This window comes from Procambarus clarkii, chromosome 89 (assembly GCF_040958095.1).
Source record: "Procambarus clarkii isolate CNS0578487 chromosome 89, FALCON_Pclarkii_2.0, whole genome shotgun sequence".
Classification (NCBI taxonomy): domain Eukaryota; kingdom Metazoa; phylum Arthropoda; class Malacostraca; order Decapoda; family Cambaridae; genus Procambarus; species Procambarus clarkii.
The window spans coordinates 18,783,904-18,797,726 of NC_091238.1; the positions used below are offsets into that span (position 1 = coordinate 18,783,904).

The window sequence follows — 13,823 nt, forward strand, 5'->3', positions numbered from 1 at the left end:
ATCAGATGTCCTTCATAGGAAAGAGGGAGTACTGTAACATCCTGCCAGACACTACAACAGCCCTCAGTCTCCTTGGTATGGCAGAACATTTGTGGCTGCCTTTGGTCATGCCTGAATCCAACTCGAAAGTGAGCCCATTGATTGGTCAACTTACAAACAGCAATGGTTGGCAGGCAGCCAATCGTTTATATAGACAAATAACATTGCTGATACTGTACTGGAACTGAACCCTGTGGTACTCCACTAGTAACATTTATCCAGTGTATACGTAATATAGTAGTATAAGGCTTATGCCTATATAAAGAACCACATAAATTAAGAAATTTACAAGTGCTTTAGTGTTTAACAAATCAGACTGCCGTGAAATATTAAGTAGAGCAGACCGCACAATTTCTACACAAATTCAAACCATCACCAGAGATAGCCCGACTGCAACACCAAAATCAGTGACAGTAGGAGATTAGCCATAGCTCAAGCACTTTCTATTAAGTGTACTTGTCTAAATTTCAATAGTCATCTTGCACTTGGATGTTGATTTACAAGAATAAAAGAGACATCAATTTACACCACACCTACTGCCTCAACCAACCAATTAGAATACACAAAGATTATCTAGTTGAGCCTGGCTGCAGGCTGGGCTTGGGGAGTAGAACAACTTCCAAAACCCTCTTCAGGTATGCCAAATCCACTTAGCTTGGCAACCACTTCACATCTTGCTAACTGCATGGTATGTATATGGCTATCTGCCCATTTGTATTCACTTAGTATCTGCAGAAACAGAGGATAAGGTGGCTTTAGCAAAATACATCTTTTAGCAACAAGTTGAGCCGATTAAAAGTAAAATTAACTTTTGTTGACCAGACCACACACTAGAAATTGAAGGGACGACGACGTTTCGGTCCGTCCTGGACCATTCTCAATTTCTTTCAATTTTTCATTCAATTCATTCAATTCAATTCAATTTCTAGTGTGTGGTCTGGTCAACATACTTCAGCCACGTTATTGTGACTCATCGCCTGCAAAATTAACTTTTGTTAATTTTTCAACTTCAAGTGAAGAATATCATGAGAAAAATTGTGAAAATTCATGCTTGAATCCCTGATCTAACCCCCCTTTCATTCATATTAAATAACACATCAAAATATACAGCATGACCCTTTCCAAACTGCGTGCAAACACATGCAGTACATATATACAAGTGGTATATCAGGGACTGTAAATGTATGTGGTGAAAATTGATATAGTATCAGGGGATGCTGCTGCATTGGTAATTAGAAGAAAAAGAGCCAATTGTAGAAGAGTAGAAATCCTATTTTGTTTTTCATTAGAGACCAAGTGATCTGCTATCTAATCTGTTAATTTGGAGTAAGAAGAAAATAAAACTATGCCTCTTGGTTATTTTATTGGACAGTATGTATAAACAGAACTTAACTTAGAGCACGTAAGCCTTTACAATACTGGGTGTCCTTGCCTGTATACCTCCAGACCTAATATCAGTTTCGTTAAGGACAGTGCCGTTATTGCACTTGTAATAGAGGTCACCGAGAGTTTTGCTGCTTCTGTTAAACTGATGAAATAGCTGTACAAAGGCAGGCACTTATACAATATTTTTGTACAATTGTTACTTTATAACAAGGGAGAATAAACCATTAGACTGATCTACAGGAGATCAGTGATCTTTGCCTTGTTGCAGATCACAATTTTTTACTCTACTGCAATATCTCAAGGTTTGGGCATCTTTTGAGAAAAATTAGTCTTACAATAAGTTATTTTCATTTTTTGAACTGGTCTTGTAAAACTAGTCATATGTAGGACACATTATGTAAAGGGCCTTGTATACATGTACACTTTCTTCTGCTTTCAGAAAAATATGCACCACTAGAGTCCATCTTTAACATTTATCACCAAAGGCCTTAGTTTGTATAAGCAACAAATATTACCAATACATTTGACCTCTATGGACAAATCTACAATGTATTGGTCATAATATTTTGCCTTGAAGAAAAAAATGATGATGCTGTAATAAATATAATATAAAAAATGATAGTTGGAATGCATTTCAAAACAAATGTAAAAAAGTAGATTAAAGGATAATAGACCACCTGAGTTGAGACTGTGGAAAACTAATGTAGGAACTTATACAAGTTTGGCAGGATTAAAAAGCGTATATATTAAAAATTTCAATTTTAACAAAAACAACCTATACTGTAGTTAACTATTTACTGAAATGTTTAACCTTAATATAACCTTTTACAGTTAAACCCTTCCAAGAAACACCTCAAAATTACACACCTTTAATGGAAACCAGGAATGCAAGCCAACAAAATACACATTTGTCAGTGCATGAGCTAAAATGAAATACTGTAGTGGTTGATAATAAATGTTAATAACTAACTTTGCTTGCTATCCTGTAAGGATATATAATTATACTGAAGCACCAAACCTATGCCAGCATATTATAATATATATTTTTGATGCAAATACTTAAATGTACAATGTAAGGCTCATTGTTGGTGGTAGTGGGTAAATGTGGCCTGGTCACACGTTATGATTGCTAGTCTACAATGCTGCCGAGCTAATGGCCGAAAAGAACGAAGAGATGAATATTTAAAGTAAAGATTTCTAAATGAAGTTGAAAAGATTTAGTACTAAACTCTGGTAAACAAATGTAATATTGCTCAGTGAAATACAGTATGTACAGATTGCCTTTTACAGCAGGTAATAATGTGAATGCTTGAGCACTTGTTATATTTAGTGCATCGGTGAAGCAAAGAACTGCTTGGCACTTTTAGAATTCTAGCTGGCAGTGAACACTATGTACAGAAGACGGACAAATAACAGACACACAGGACGACACACGTAGACCTGAGGTAGTGGTATTGTACAAGAGTGGGGGGTGGGGTCACGTGATGGCAGAATCTATTTACAATTTAAAGGGTTACTGGAGTTTGGTGAGGTATAACAACTCGTTAGTGAATAACATTTTTATGGAACAAATGTGACGGTAATGGGTAATTTTAACTTTTAGTAACAACTCGATATCCAAGCCAACTCAACCAGTCAGCTCTTGTGATTTCAACTCTGCATAGTAATTAACACTGAAGGGATTTACATAGGTTAAAGTTAACAACATTTTCTGTTTGGGATTGCAAAAGTAATTATTTTGTTAAATGAAATTGGCACAAAATATTAAAATAGTTATAACAAACACTACCTACTCGGCTTTAAAAGAAAAGATGTAAAATTAAAAGTTACTCTCGAGTGTTGGCACTTTTAAAACTGCAGTTTTATACATCTAAAAATAGATATCCAACTTTCTTTTAACATTCTGATAAATTATGAGAAATTTGGAATATATTAAAAGTACTGTATTTTAGTCCTGAAGATATTTAAATATCATTTATACATGTATGCCTAGATGTATATAAAATTTATAATATATCAACAAACAATGCAATATATGCAAAAATTATCAATGCAATGCATGCTACAGTTCAACATTGGCACCAATACTTCACTACTAAGATTTGCTACTTCATTCTTTTCTCAGTTTTGTCAGATAAATAAACGTACAGTATTCCCAGAGAGGCATACTTGTATAAAAGAGCACCAGAAAGTCAGTTTTGGTTATATGACAAATCTGGAATGTCTACACACCAAACTACACTGCCACTGTAGATCTATTGAGCATTCAAACTTTCCGTCAAGACACTGATGAGGTCGACAGTTCTCATTACACACACTTGTTTCTTTGTTTTAAAATACTTTTAAAGTTGGCACAATATTTGGCACAAATCCAAAATGATGGCTAGGTAACCAGTTCACATAAATGTTCTGAATCATTTAGTGATATCACGCCAAGGAATTCTTGGTAAAGATCACCTGTAAAAAGTTCAAGTACAGGCATCGTATAATGTACTGCTGATTCCTGACCAGCATCCTGAGGTTGAGTTTTGGCCATATTCTTCTAATGTCACTTAAAATTTGCATTCTTATTTCACCTTCATTTATAAATTTAAGATTAAACACAACCTTTTTCACCACTGTCCTTAAATTATCACAGTAAACTACACAGTGAGCTAAGCTGCTGGACTTGTCCCCTCCTACTCAATATATAATGGGTTTTCGATCTCCACATTTTCCCACTTTTATGATGGGACACAAGTCAACAGCAGCATAATTGTGAACTTTGTGGACACTGTCTTAAGTTATGTCAGTGAAATTTTAACACCAATATTTGTATCAACTTGTCTTTTGTATTGCCTCAATTCTCACTAAGGAAGATCATTTAGAGATGAAGTTTGGCTAAAAATATTTATCACCGGTTTAGAATTGTCTTTAGTTGCAAAATTTATGATAAAGATGAACAAAAAAACATCAGGGGCTCGCTGAGCTCTTCTCTTGACAATGTGCATAAAGAGAGGAAGTGGTCTGCCTTTGCATTCTTCAATTTTGTTTAGTGACAAATGCTTGTTGAGCTAATCGTTTAGTTCTAAACAAAAATAAACATACTCTGGGAGTTTGATATAACAATCTAAAATTGTCAGCACAAGATATAATGGTTATTATGCATAAACTTTAATGGACACTATACTAATTAACAAAAACAATTGGGGCTTAAATCTGGCCAGCAGACTCAGCATTTGAGGATGAACAAATTGAGAGCCAATAATGTAAAGATGAACTTTAAAGCTGGGAGACAGAGCAGAACAAACCTTAATATGGTCATGCAGCATAAAATGTATTAATTTTTATTCATGATTTTTCCAGAATGTACAGTATTCTTATACTGGATTATGCCAGCATTTGAATTTCTAACATTTAAGTGAGGTTTCAGCTGAAAGCATTGGCAATACTGTACTTACATTTCACCGAACTGCAGAAGGGAGAGTTTGAGCTTATATCTGGCAGCCCAGGTAGTGGCTAACCCTCGTTTACAAAGCCAGCACATTGAAGCTTCAATGATTTACCTAAGCTTTTTCATTTGCACTTGGGCTAATCATTCATTTGCTAGCAGAGAAAGTATTCCATTATCTGGGGGTAACATGACGACTTAACGTATCTCCCTGTAAATGCGTGACACTGAACATGAACACATTTTCATTGTGAATTTTCTTTAATAATTGAAAGAGCACTGTACTGTATATGAGTAATTGTTCAGGTCTAAGATGAGCAGCACCAGTTAACTTTTTTTCAAACAAGGATCTGACATCTTGGTACAGCTGTACCATCATTAGACTATTTTTAAGTTCTCATTCACAAATTTATTTTTCACTTTATTTACTATGACACTCTTATTGGTAAAGGTTGCTATAATATTGATATTTTCCATGCTTCATTTCATTTTTTCCCAGCCCGTGGAGATGAGCGGGCCTTGATGCGTGCTTGCAGAGTCAGCAAGAGGCCTGCCAGCACATCATGGTTGTGTAGTTTCTTGCCAAAAATGAGACGACGAACAGAGTCGTCGTAAGTCAAAAGTGCAACCATATTCTGGAGGAGGAAGCCTTGACAGTATTCAAGAAGCTGCACTGCATTATATACCTGTCAACAAATTTGAATTAATTAATGTTATGCAAGTTGACATTACAGTATGTTAAAGTACAGTACATGCTACAAAATTCTAACATTTTTACCTGTCACTGTACTTTACACCATTACCAGTACTTTATTTACACCATTTTACCCGTACTGTACTTTACCAAGTACGTACCTGTCAACAAATTTGAATTACTGTAATGTCAACTTGTCACATACCTGACACCACGCCACTTTCCTACTGCCATCCAGGAACCAACCAGTGTGACAGCTAGGCAGCCTGTATGGAGGCTTGTTCAATGTTGGGAGCTGACTTATGTGATGAACAAAGGCCTAGATTTGAATTTTTAGTGGAACAAAGTGAGGTCAACCTGTTGTACAAGTCAAATTCAAGTTAACTTGTACACCAGGATTTACAGTACAACAGGGAAAGCTAACAATTCAGGCATAGAGAGAATGAACTAGGAATCTAGAAAAATTACTAATATACTAAGTACTGAACTGATTGATGAACTTTTCCTTTCATGTATACCCTTATAGACTGACTCAATGATTGGGAATCTAGAATACATTATAACAGATAAAATAGTTGTAATATACTAGCAGAGAAGTGTCATAATTAATAGCATTTTCCTATGTTTATAATGATAGCTTACCTTAGCATGGATATACATGGAAACTACATTATCAAGATGGACAAGTTTTGAGCAGCGAGACTCGCAGTATCGAAGAAGAGAATCTAGTTGGAAGAAATTTGCCGCCGCCATTAACTCGAGTACATCTCCGGCCTCCACCTCCAGGTTCTCACACCCGCCTTTGTAGAGAGATTGCATCACTAGCTGCAGGAAAATATTAATTGCACAATGTTTAAGAAAGCTTGCACAAGGAAATGACTAGAACTTTATATCTCTCTTAAGAAATCATACTCATCTATGAAAGCATCTGTAGTATATTAAATGAAATGAAGCTTTATAAAATAAAAATTGTTTAATTATCAGCACTACAACCCCCCCACCTCCAAAAAAATATACCAGTAATTTATATTTCATTAATACCCTGTACTGTATTCTTAATTACCAAAGTAACTGCTGTATAATAAACATGTACATTAAATTTTCACATGAAAAACAGAACTTGTATAGTTAAAAATGAATATTCACATTACCTCAAAAATGTCGTATCTGATATCGTGTATTTGAACAATCGGTGGGTTTCCCTCACAAAACTTGGAGCTTAACATTTGCTTGAATCTTGAGGAGGCATTTACTAAAATAATCTTGTGAGCATAAAACACACGACCTTCAACTCGAAATTGGACATCAGAGAGTTCTGGATTGTTAACAAACTTTGGGTCAATTCGAGCTCCGCCTGATATGGTAGTGTCACGAATTTCTTTAATTGGTTCTTTACCATAGCATGATGAGAAGATGTCTGCTAGTAGTAGAGATGTGCCCTCATTCTGTCAATACCACACCAATTATTAGAAGTAATAACTAAATTAATAAAATAGATGTTGGAAAGCATTGCATTCTTCCCCAGAAGGAAATAGGTACTAAGTTGAAACCAGATATCAGGCAAAAACAAACCTTGCTGTATCTAAAGATAGTGAAGAGGAGTGGCAAACACTCGTCCACAAACTGGGCGGAGTAATCATCTGGCCAGACTTGAAGAAAGTCTTGCAGCAACTGATCAATTATGGACTCAAGCCGGTGTTCATGAGCAGTAGCTAGTGTGTGCATCCAACAGTGCAAGGTCCACGGAACTCCTAAGTTCCGCAAGTCCAAAGTCATTTCTGATGAAAGAACAATTTTGGTAATACATCTTGTTATAAAAAAGGTGTCAAATATAAAATAATAGAGAACAGTACATCTTCTGTACCAGGTGAGTATGATGGGCTCACCACAACCCGTGCTGCTTGGAAAATTTTTCCAAGCAGCACGTTGTTTGCAAAATTAACTTTTGCAAACAAAGTGGTAGACAGTTGGAACAAGTTAAGTGAGAAGGTGGTGGAGGCCAAAACTGTCAGTAGTTTCAAAGCATTATATGACAATGGATAGACGGGACACCAGAAGCGTAGCTCTCATCCTGTAACTACACTTAGGTAATTGCACACATACACACAAGGTGATACTGTACTAGGTTCAGTATATTAAATATAAACATTTAAGGCATACCAAGATGTCCAGATTCTGCAGAGTGGTACATTGCTTCCTGGAGCGTCTTTATTTGTTGCTTTGTCAATTTCACAACCTGAGAGGAGTCAGAAGAAGCCACACTTCCTCGTCCCACAGGATCATCAATAACGCACATCTGTCTTCCAGGTCGTCGATCTCGATCACACGTATTGCCTCCATTAGCACCTTCAGCCAGAATTTCTTCTAGAGATAGAACCTCTCTAGCTGATGCATGCTAAAATATGTAATTTGGAATAAGGTAAAATCTACTGGAAAATACTGTATTGAAATATCTTAAAAGATTACCATAATTGCCAGCAGATAGAATGCATGTTTTTCGTCCACTACTGACTATATATTGTATCTACATGCACAAAAAAAAACGTGTTTCCTATAAACACTTGAAAATCACTTTTGTATGGTGAAACATTCTAATATAGTTTTTTCCACAAAATATCCTTTTAACTTTTCTTGTCGTCTATGCAGGAAATACGTCAAGTTATTGTGTTAATACTGTACTTTTCTTGTTTGTGTGTAGAATAAGTACATAGACACACACTTGCACTAGCAAAAATAAAACAAAATGACCAAGAAACAGCTCATGAAAGATCTACTATATTTACACAAATTTCATACCATTGCTAACTTCCTATACAGTTCATAATAAGTTTTTAATCATAGTGTCTCAACAAATATAGGTAAAGCTCCTGTACCTGAGGCTGGGATAAAAGCTTATGTAAAATAGATTTCTGGCCATGAGCCGCAGCAACAGCAATGGCAGCATAACATCCCCGCTGAGCGGCACCAGAGTAGCACAGCGAGTCCTTCATCAGCGTCGACAGATAGGGGTTGGCACCATAAGACAAGAGAAGAGCCATCATGTCGGTGTGACCAGCCGCAGCAGCAACCTGAAAAGGTACAAGAGTGTCATGTACACAGCCTCTCATTACACTTTCTGCTCCTAGAGAAAGGTGGCGATGCTTTTGAGCACAATAGGTGTTGTTGTCCAGTGGTATACATGCTCACTACTTGTACTACTCATTCATACTGATAAAGATGGATATACCTCTACTTGTTACTCCCACACACATTACTGAATACAGATATAGTTGCTACAACCACAAACATGGAAATATAGGGTTACATTTGTTCCACTATGCCTTCGCTAAATCTATATGCAGTTAAAATTAACCTGCACACATTGAAATTGGGTATAAATGTGCTAGCCCACATACCACCTCCTTGTAAGACAATATTGTTGCTGAACAATGATGTTCACTTATTCTTAACTAATCGTCCCTAGTACTCAGTAGTAATTGGGAACATGAATGTAAATTGATTGATGGATTGATAGAAAACACAGTACAGTACTGAATAAATAAATCAACTCCTGTACTCGACACGAGGCCTAAATTTTCCACCCGCCCCCAAAAAATTAACTTACTAGTATATTTATACTATATATTAGTATATAATATATTATATATTATAATATATACTATATTAGCTAGTGCTAATAAAACTTGAATAATACAGTGTTATTTACTTTTTACAACCCATTATTATGCATATAGTGTACAGGTATGGTGACTTACGTATAGTTTATAATTTTTTAATATTTTTTTATTTAAATATACAAGAGTTCATACATTCTTGTACAGCCACTAGCATTCATAGCATTTTAGGCAAGTCCTTAAATAATCCTAATTTCCCTGGAATACAACCCACCAAATCCTTTATCAACCAGGTACCCATTCACTGCTGGGTGAACAGAGGCTACAGTTAAGGATTGGTGCCAAGTAAATCCTCCCCAGGCCAGGATACAAACCCAGGCCAAAGCGCTCGCAAAATGCAGGGCGAGTGTGGTTACCACTTCATCATGGGGGACAGTAATAATATCTTTAGTGAGGGCTAATAACAAATACAGAATATTTCCAGCAGGAACACAAAACTGGAACAATGTTGGATGAACACCATTAATGCTGATTCGACACTGGATCAACATCATTAATATTGGTACAACACTACTCCAATGTTGTGTTGGCCTGTTGGATACATCTCGGCTGCTCACCTGCAGAGGAGTCTCTGTACACTTTTCCTCTGCAAGTCTTGCTCCACCCTCCACATTACCACCTTTCTCAAGTAAGGTTTTGGCTATGTTTATATGTCCGTGTATGGCAGCATAGGTGAGGGCAGTCCAGTGTTGGGTCTCTGGATTGGCCATGAGGTAAGCGGGACCAGTAGGGGGCGTTTCAGCATCCACATCGGCACCGGCATCAAGCAACATGTTTACCATTGGCTCGTCACCACGAATGCAAGCCAGCATGAGGGGTGTCAGTCCGTACTCATTGACAGTATTAACCTAGAAATGGTGAAGACACAAGTCAGATCAGCAATTAGAGGAATAGTTCTGTCATTCTTCCTTCTGTTAATATAAACATTCTTGACCAATTACAGTTTTAACAGTCTGATATACATAGCTGCAATCAAACAAGTAAGTCATTCATGTTTCGTGAGCTTTGGATTCAATGAACTGTACAATATAGTACCTTCAACCCATTATTATGCAAAACACATTAGTTGTCAGAACTATAATATCTTATTGTATATGGAACCAGTAAATCAAGATGACGATAATGAGAAATGATGGTGATGAAGTCTGGATAATTATACTGGTGATGAAATTAGAAGTCTGGATAATTACACTAGTGAAGAAGTTAACAGTCTGAATACTGTAATTACACCTGATCATGAAGTTATCAGTCTGGATAATAATCCTGGTGATAGTGTATGAGAGCATGGAACATGAATGAAAGATGGAGACAACTGAGGCTACTATAAATATCAACTTGCTTTTGTAGCGGGTAGGAGCTGAAGAGCATGAGGTACCAGGTCCGTTCTCCCACACGAGAGCATCTTGAAAGCAAGGTCAACCTTGAATTTTTTGGCACACTCCATCTCGTCAAGTTGCCGTCGAGGACACATTAACTCCTCATAACTGGTGTTTAGAAAAAGGTCAGACCGTGGTCAGGTGAAGCTGAAGAGACACTTTTCATAGAGACAATTCTAAATCATATAACATGCTGTAATTCATACTTAATTTTAAATAAATAATCCAACCCATACTTATGAAATTAAAGTGATAATATTTTGGTCCATCATGACTTAAATAACTTAAAAAGTTATTTCATTTCATTTCATGTGTGTAGGTTGTGGGTTTTTTCTTTCAGCCACATTATTGTGGCTTACTGCATTTTCTAAATATAAAGTGTTTTCCCAAACTCCTTTACTTTTATTTTATTTGTTACATATATTTTCTAGCTTATTGTATAATGAAATCAACAAAGGTTTACTTTTTCAGATTTTTTTTTTTAACTGGCTATTCAAACTATTCAGTACAGCTTTGTTAGGGTTATTTTGTTAATGGTTAATTTCTTACCCAATCATTCGTACAGGACAATCTACCCCTGGAAGGAGCAGTCTGGCTGCCTGCATAACATCATCTTTATCAACAACAGTGGAATGACGGTGCTCGGTATGGGCTGTGGCAACTCTTACCCACTCCAAGAGGGGCGGTAGCACAATATACGGTCGCTCGTACACGAGTTCTTGGATTGGTGCTCGAGAGGCATGCTCCGCGTGCTCCAGCTGACTACACCGCATAAAGTAGAAGAGAGCGTGCAGAGCCGACGGCCCCCAAGTTACCTGATACAAAAGGTGCCCAATGTTAGTATATGTGGGGTAAATGCAAAATACTGTCCTTAAAATTAGTAAAGTATTGAATGAAAGGCATCAAAGTTTTGAGCATCAAGCTAACAAAACTAAAGTTACATTATTACAGTATTCATAAACAAATATTTTAAACTGTATACAATATATGCACATTATTTACAAAAGTTTAACATTAAATAATGAAACTAATGAAAAAATACATTCAGAGTAAAATTTTTTGAATATTTTTTTTGTATAATAGTTCTTGTAAAATGTAATGTAAGGTTTTTAGCAATGTGATATTAGCAAGCTAACAATCTTTTTATAAAAAAAAAATCTTTGGGAAGTATACATAATTCTTAAGATATTTTGGCAGTCCATTGCTGACCTGAGCTCGTGTTGGCGAGTTGCTGTTAGCAGCACGATGGTGGTGTGGGGCAACGCGGCTCAGTAGTTCACTCAGTTCAGCCAAGGAACCCACGCAAGTAGTTAGTAGTGACTGCTCCAAAGTCTTATAAGTAGAAAAAATAAACATTATTTTATCATCATGCCAAATTTAACACTTTTGTGGGAGTAGGGAAGCATTAACGAGCAGAAAAAAGGGAAGTACAACGACACCTCGGCTTACGTATGCCCCCATTTATGAAAATTTTGGGTTACAAGCCCAATTTCTTCGTAAAATTTGAGTTAGATTACGAACTTTGCCTTAGATAACGGAGTTTGTCAATATGCATATGGGCGACCTAGCGCGTGGTTCCTGGTGGCACGGTTGCCCGCTCTTCAGTTTACCAGTGCCTCCCGCTTAGTGACGACCGCACTTGATCTCTTTGTGTAAAGAATTTAATTGTTTTTTGTCTTTTTTTGGGTTTTGAACATGAAAGTAATTATCATATATCACGCCATGGGTCCCAAGAAAGTCAGTGTTAAGGTTCAACCTAAGAAAACACATGTGAGGATGACCATAGAGCAAAATCAAGAGATCATTTGTTTACATGAAAATGGTACCCAGGTTGTTGAACTAGCTAGTCAGTACAGCAAATCTATGTCAACGACATGCACTGTAATTGTTAAGGAAAAAGGACTTTATAAGTGCTAACGTGGCAAAAAGCATATCAACAATCACAAAACAAAGAACACAAACACTTGAGGATGTTAAAATGTTGTTATTAATTTGGATACACAACAAGGCATTAGCAGGTGATAGCATTTCAGAGGCCATCATTTGTGAAAAAGCAAGCCTAATGCATGAAGACCTTTTAAAGAAAACCCCTGGAACAAGTGATGCAGATACGAAAGAGTTTAAGGCGAGCAGAGGATGGTTTGAGAAATTTTGAAATGGAAGTGGCATTCACAGTGTTGTGAGAGTTGAGTGTTGTGTATTGCGAGTTGGGGGAGGAACACAACAAAGGACTGACCACCGAAGAACTAGCCTTTCACTGGGAGCAGCAACAAGAGGCAGCTGAAGAAATTTCTTCACTGGGGGAGGAGGAAGCAGTACAGAATGTCCCTGCCTCAACAACTAAGAAGTAAGTGGAGTAGACTATGGAAAGAAATGCAAACTTTTGTTGAAATGACTCACCCAGAGCAAGCTGTAGTAGGTCACTGCCTTAACCTTTTTAATGACACTGTGATGCCTCACTATAGACAAGTATTACAACGTAGGGAAAAACAAGTCTATGGAAAAGTTTTTAGCGAGAAAAAACAAGCAGTGAGCCACAACCAGGTTCTAGTGGAATGCAGGCAAAACGTGCCAGAGAGAGCACCCCAGAAAAGTCATCACTGCCTGATGTTATAATGGAAGGGTACTTCCCTTCCAAACACTAACGGTGAAACACTAACGGGACGATGAAGACCCTTCACCGTCTTCCATATGCAAACAAGTCGTGAATAAAGGTATACTGTAACTTGTACATACTATAGTACTAAGTATTTGTGTGAATTAGGCATGAAATCTATTTTTAAGTTAATATTTTTGGGAATGTGGAACGGATTAATTAAATTTACATTACAGGCATTTCTTATGGGAAATTTCCTTTCGGGTTGCGAATTTTCGACTTGCAAAAGTCTCTGGGAATGGATTAAATTTGTAAACGGAGGGGCCACTGTACAGTATTACAGAAAAAGTTCAAGATGATAACCAAATTACATATAGGGAGAGATTAATAAGCACTACACTCCAGTAAATTACCCACTACAGCAACCCATCACTAAGCAAAGGGGTGGTGCAGTGGATAATTTATGTGTGTACAGTATACAGTGCTCCTTCAGAGTTGTTATATACAATATGATACTTGCTTCCTCTTCACAAATTGCTGTCGCTGCCAACTAAATTTGTTCCTTACCACATCCCATGTTCTCTTCACATTGAATCCATGCTTCCTCTCACACACCATGTTCACCTAT

The 13,823-nt window shown here is 36.9% G+C and overlaps 1 protein-coding gene and 1 long non-coding RNA gene across 5 annotated transcripts in view; one reads left to right on the forward strand and one right to left on the reverse strand.

Moving 5' to 3' along the window:
• Nucleotides 1–115: 115 nt before the first annotated feature.
• LOC123773345 (uncharacterized) lies at nucleotides 116–5,429 on the forward strand. The gene is made up of 2 exons (XR_006774777.2): nucleotides 116–727; nucleotides 5,355–5,429. It is a non-coding gene; the product is annotated as an uncharacterized lncRNA (long non-coding RNA).
• LOC123773344 (ankyrin repeat and BTB/POZ domain-containing protein 2) overlaps nucleotides 1,386–13,823 on the reverse strand; it is a 198,588-nt gene continuing 186,150 nt past the window's right edge. For all 4 annotated transcript variants that reach the window (XM_069318138.1, XM_069318139.1, XM_045767007.2 and 1 more), the window contains 10 exons: nucleotides 11,809–11,931; nucleotides 11,149–11,414; nucleotides 10,563–10,707; nucleotides 9,781–10,071; nucleotides 8,423–8,617; nucleotides 7,710–7,944; nucleotides 7,122–7,327; nucleotides 6,701–6,994; nucleotides 6,192–6,374; nucleotides 1,386–5,541 (listed from right to left, as the gene is read on the reverse strand). In XM_069318138.1, the coding sequence (XP_069174239.1) occupies nucleotides 5,341–5,541; nucleotides 6,192–6,374; nucleotides 6,701–6,994; nucleotides 7,122–7,327; nucleotides 7,710–7,944; nucleotides 8,423–8,617; nucleotides 9,781–10,071; nucleotides 10,563–10,707; nucleotides 11,149–11,414; nucleotides 11,809–11,931 (2,139 nt within the window). In that variant the 3' untranslated portion in view covers nucleotides 1,386–5,340. The remainder of the gene's footprint in view (nucleotides 5,542–6,191; nucleotides 6,375–6,700; nucleotides 6,995–7,121; nucleotides 7,328–7,709; nucleotides 7,945–8,422; nucleotides 8,618–9,780; nucleotides 10,072–10,562; nucleotides 10,708–11,148; nucleotides 11,415–11,808; nucleotides 11,932–13,823) is intronic.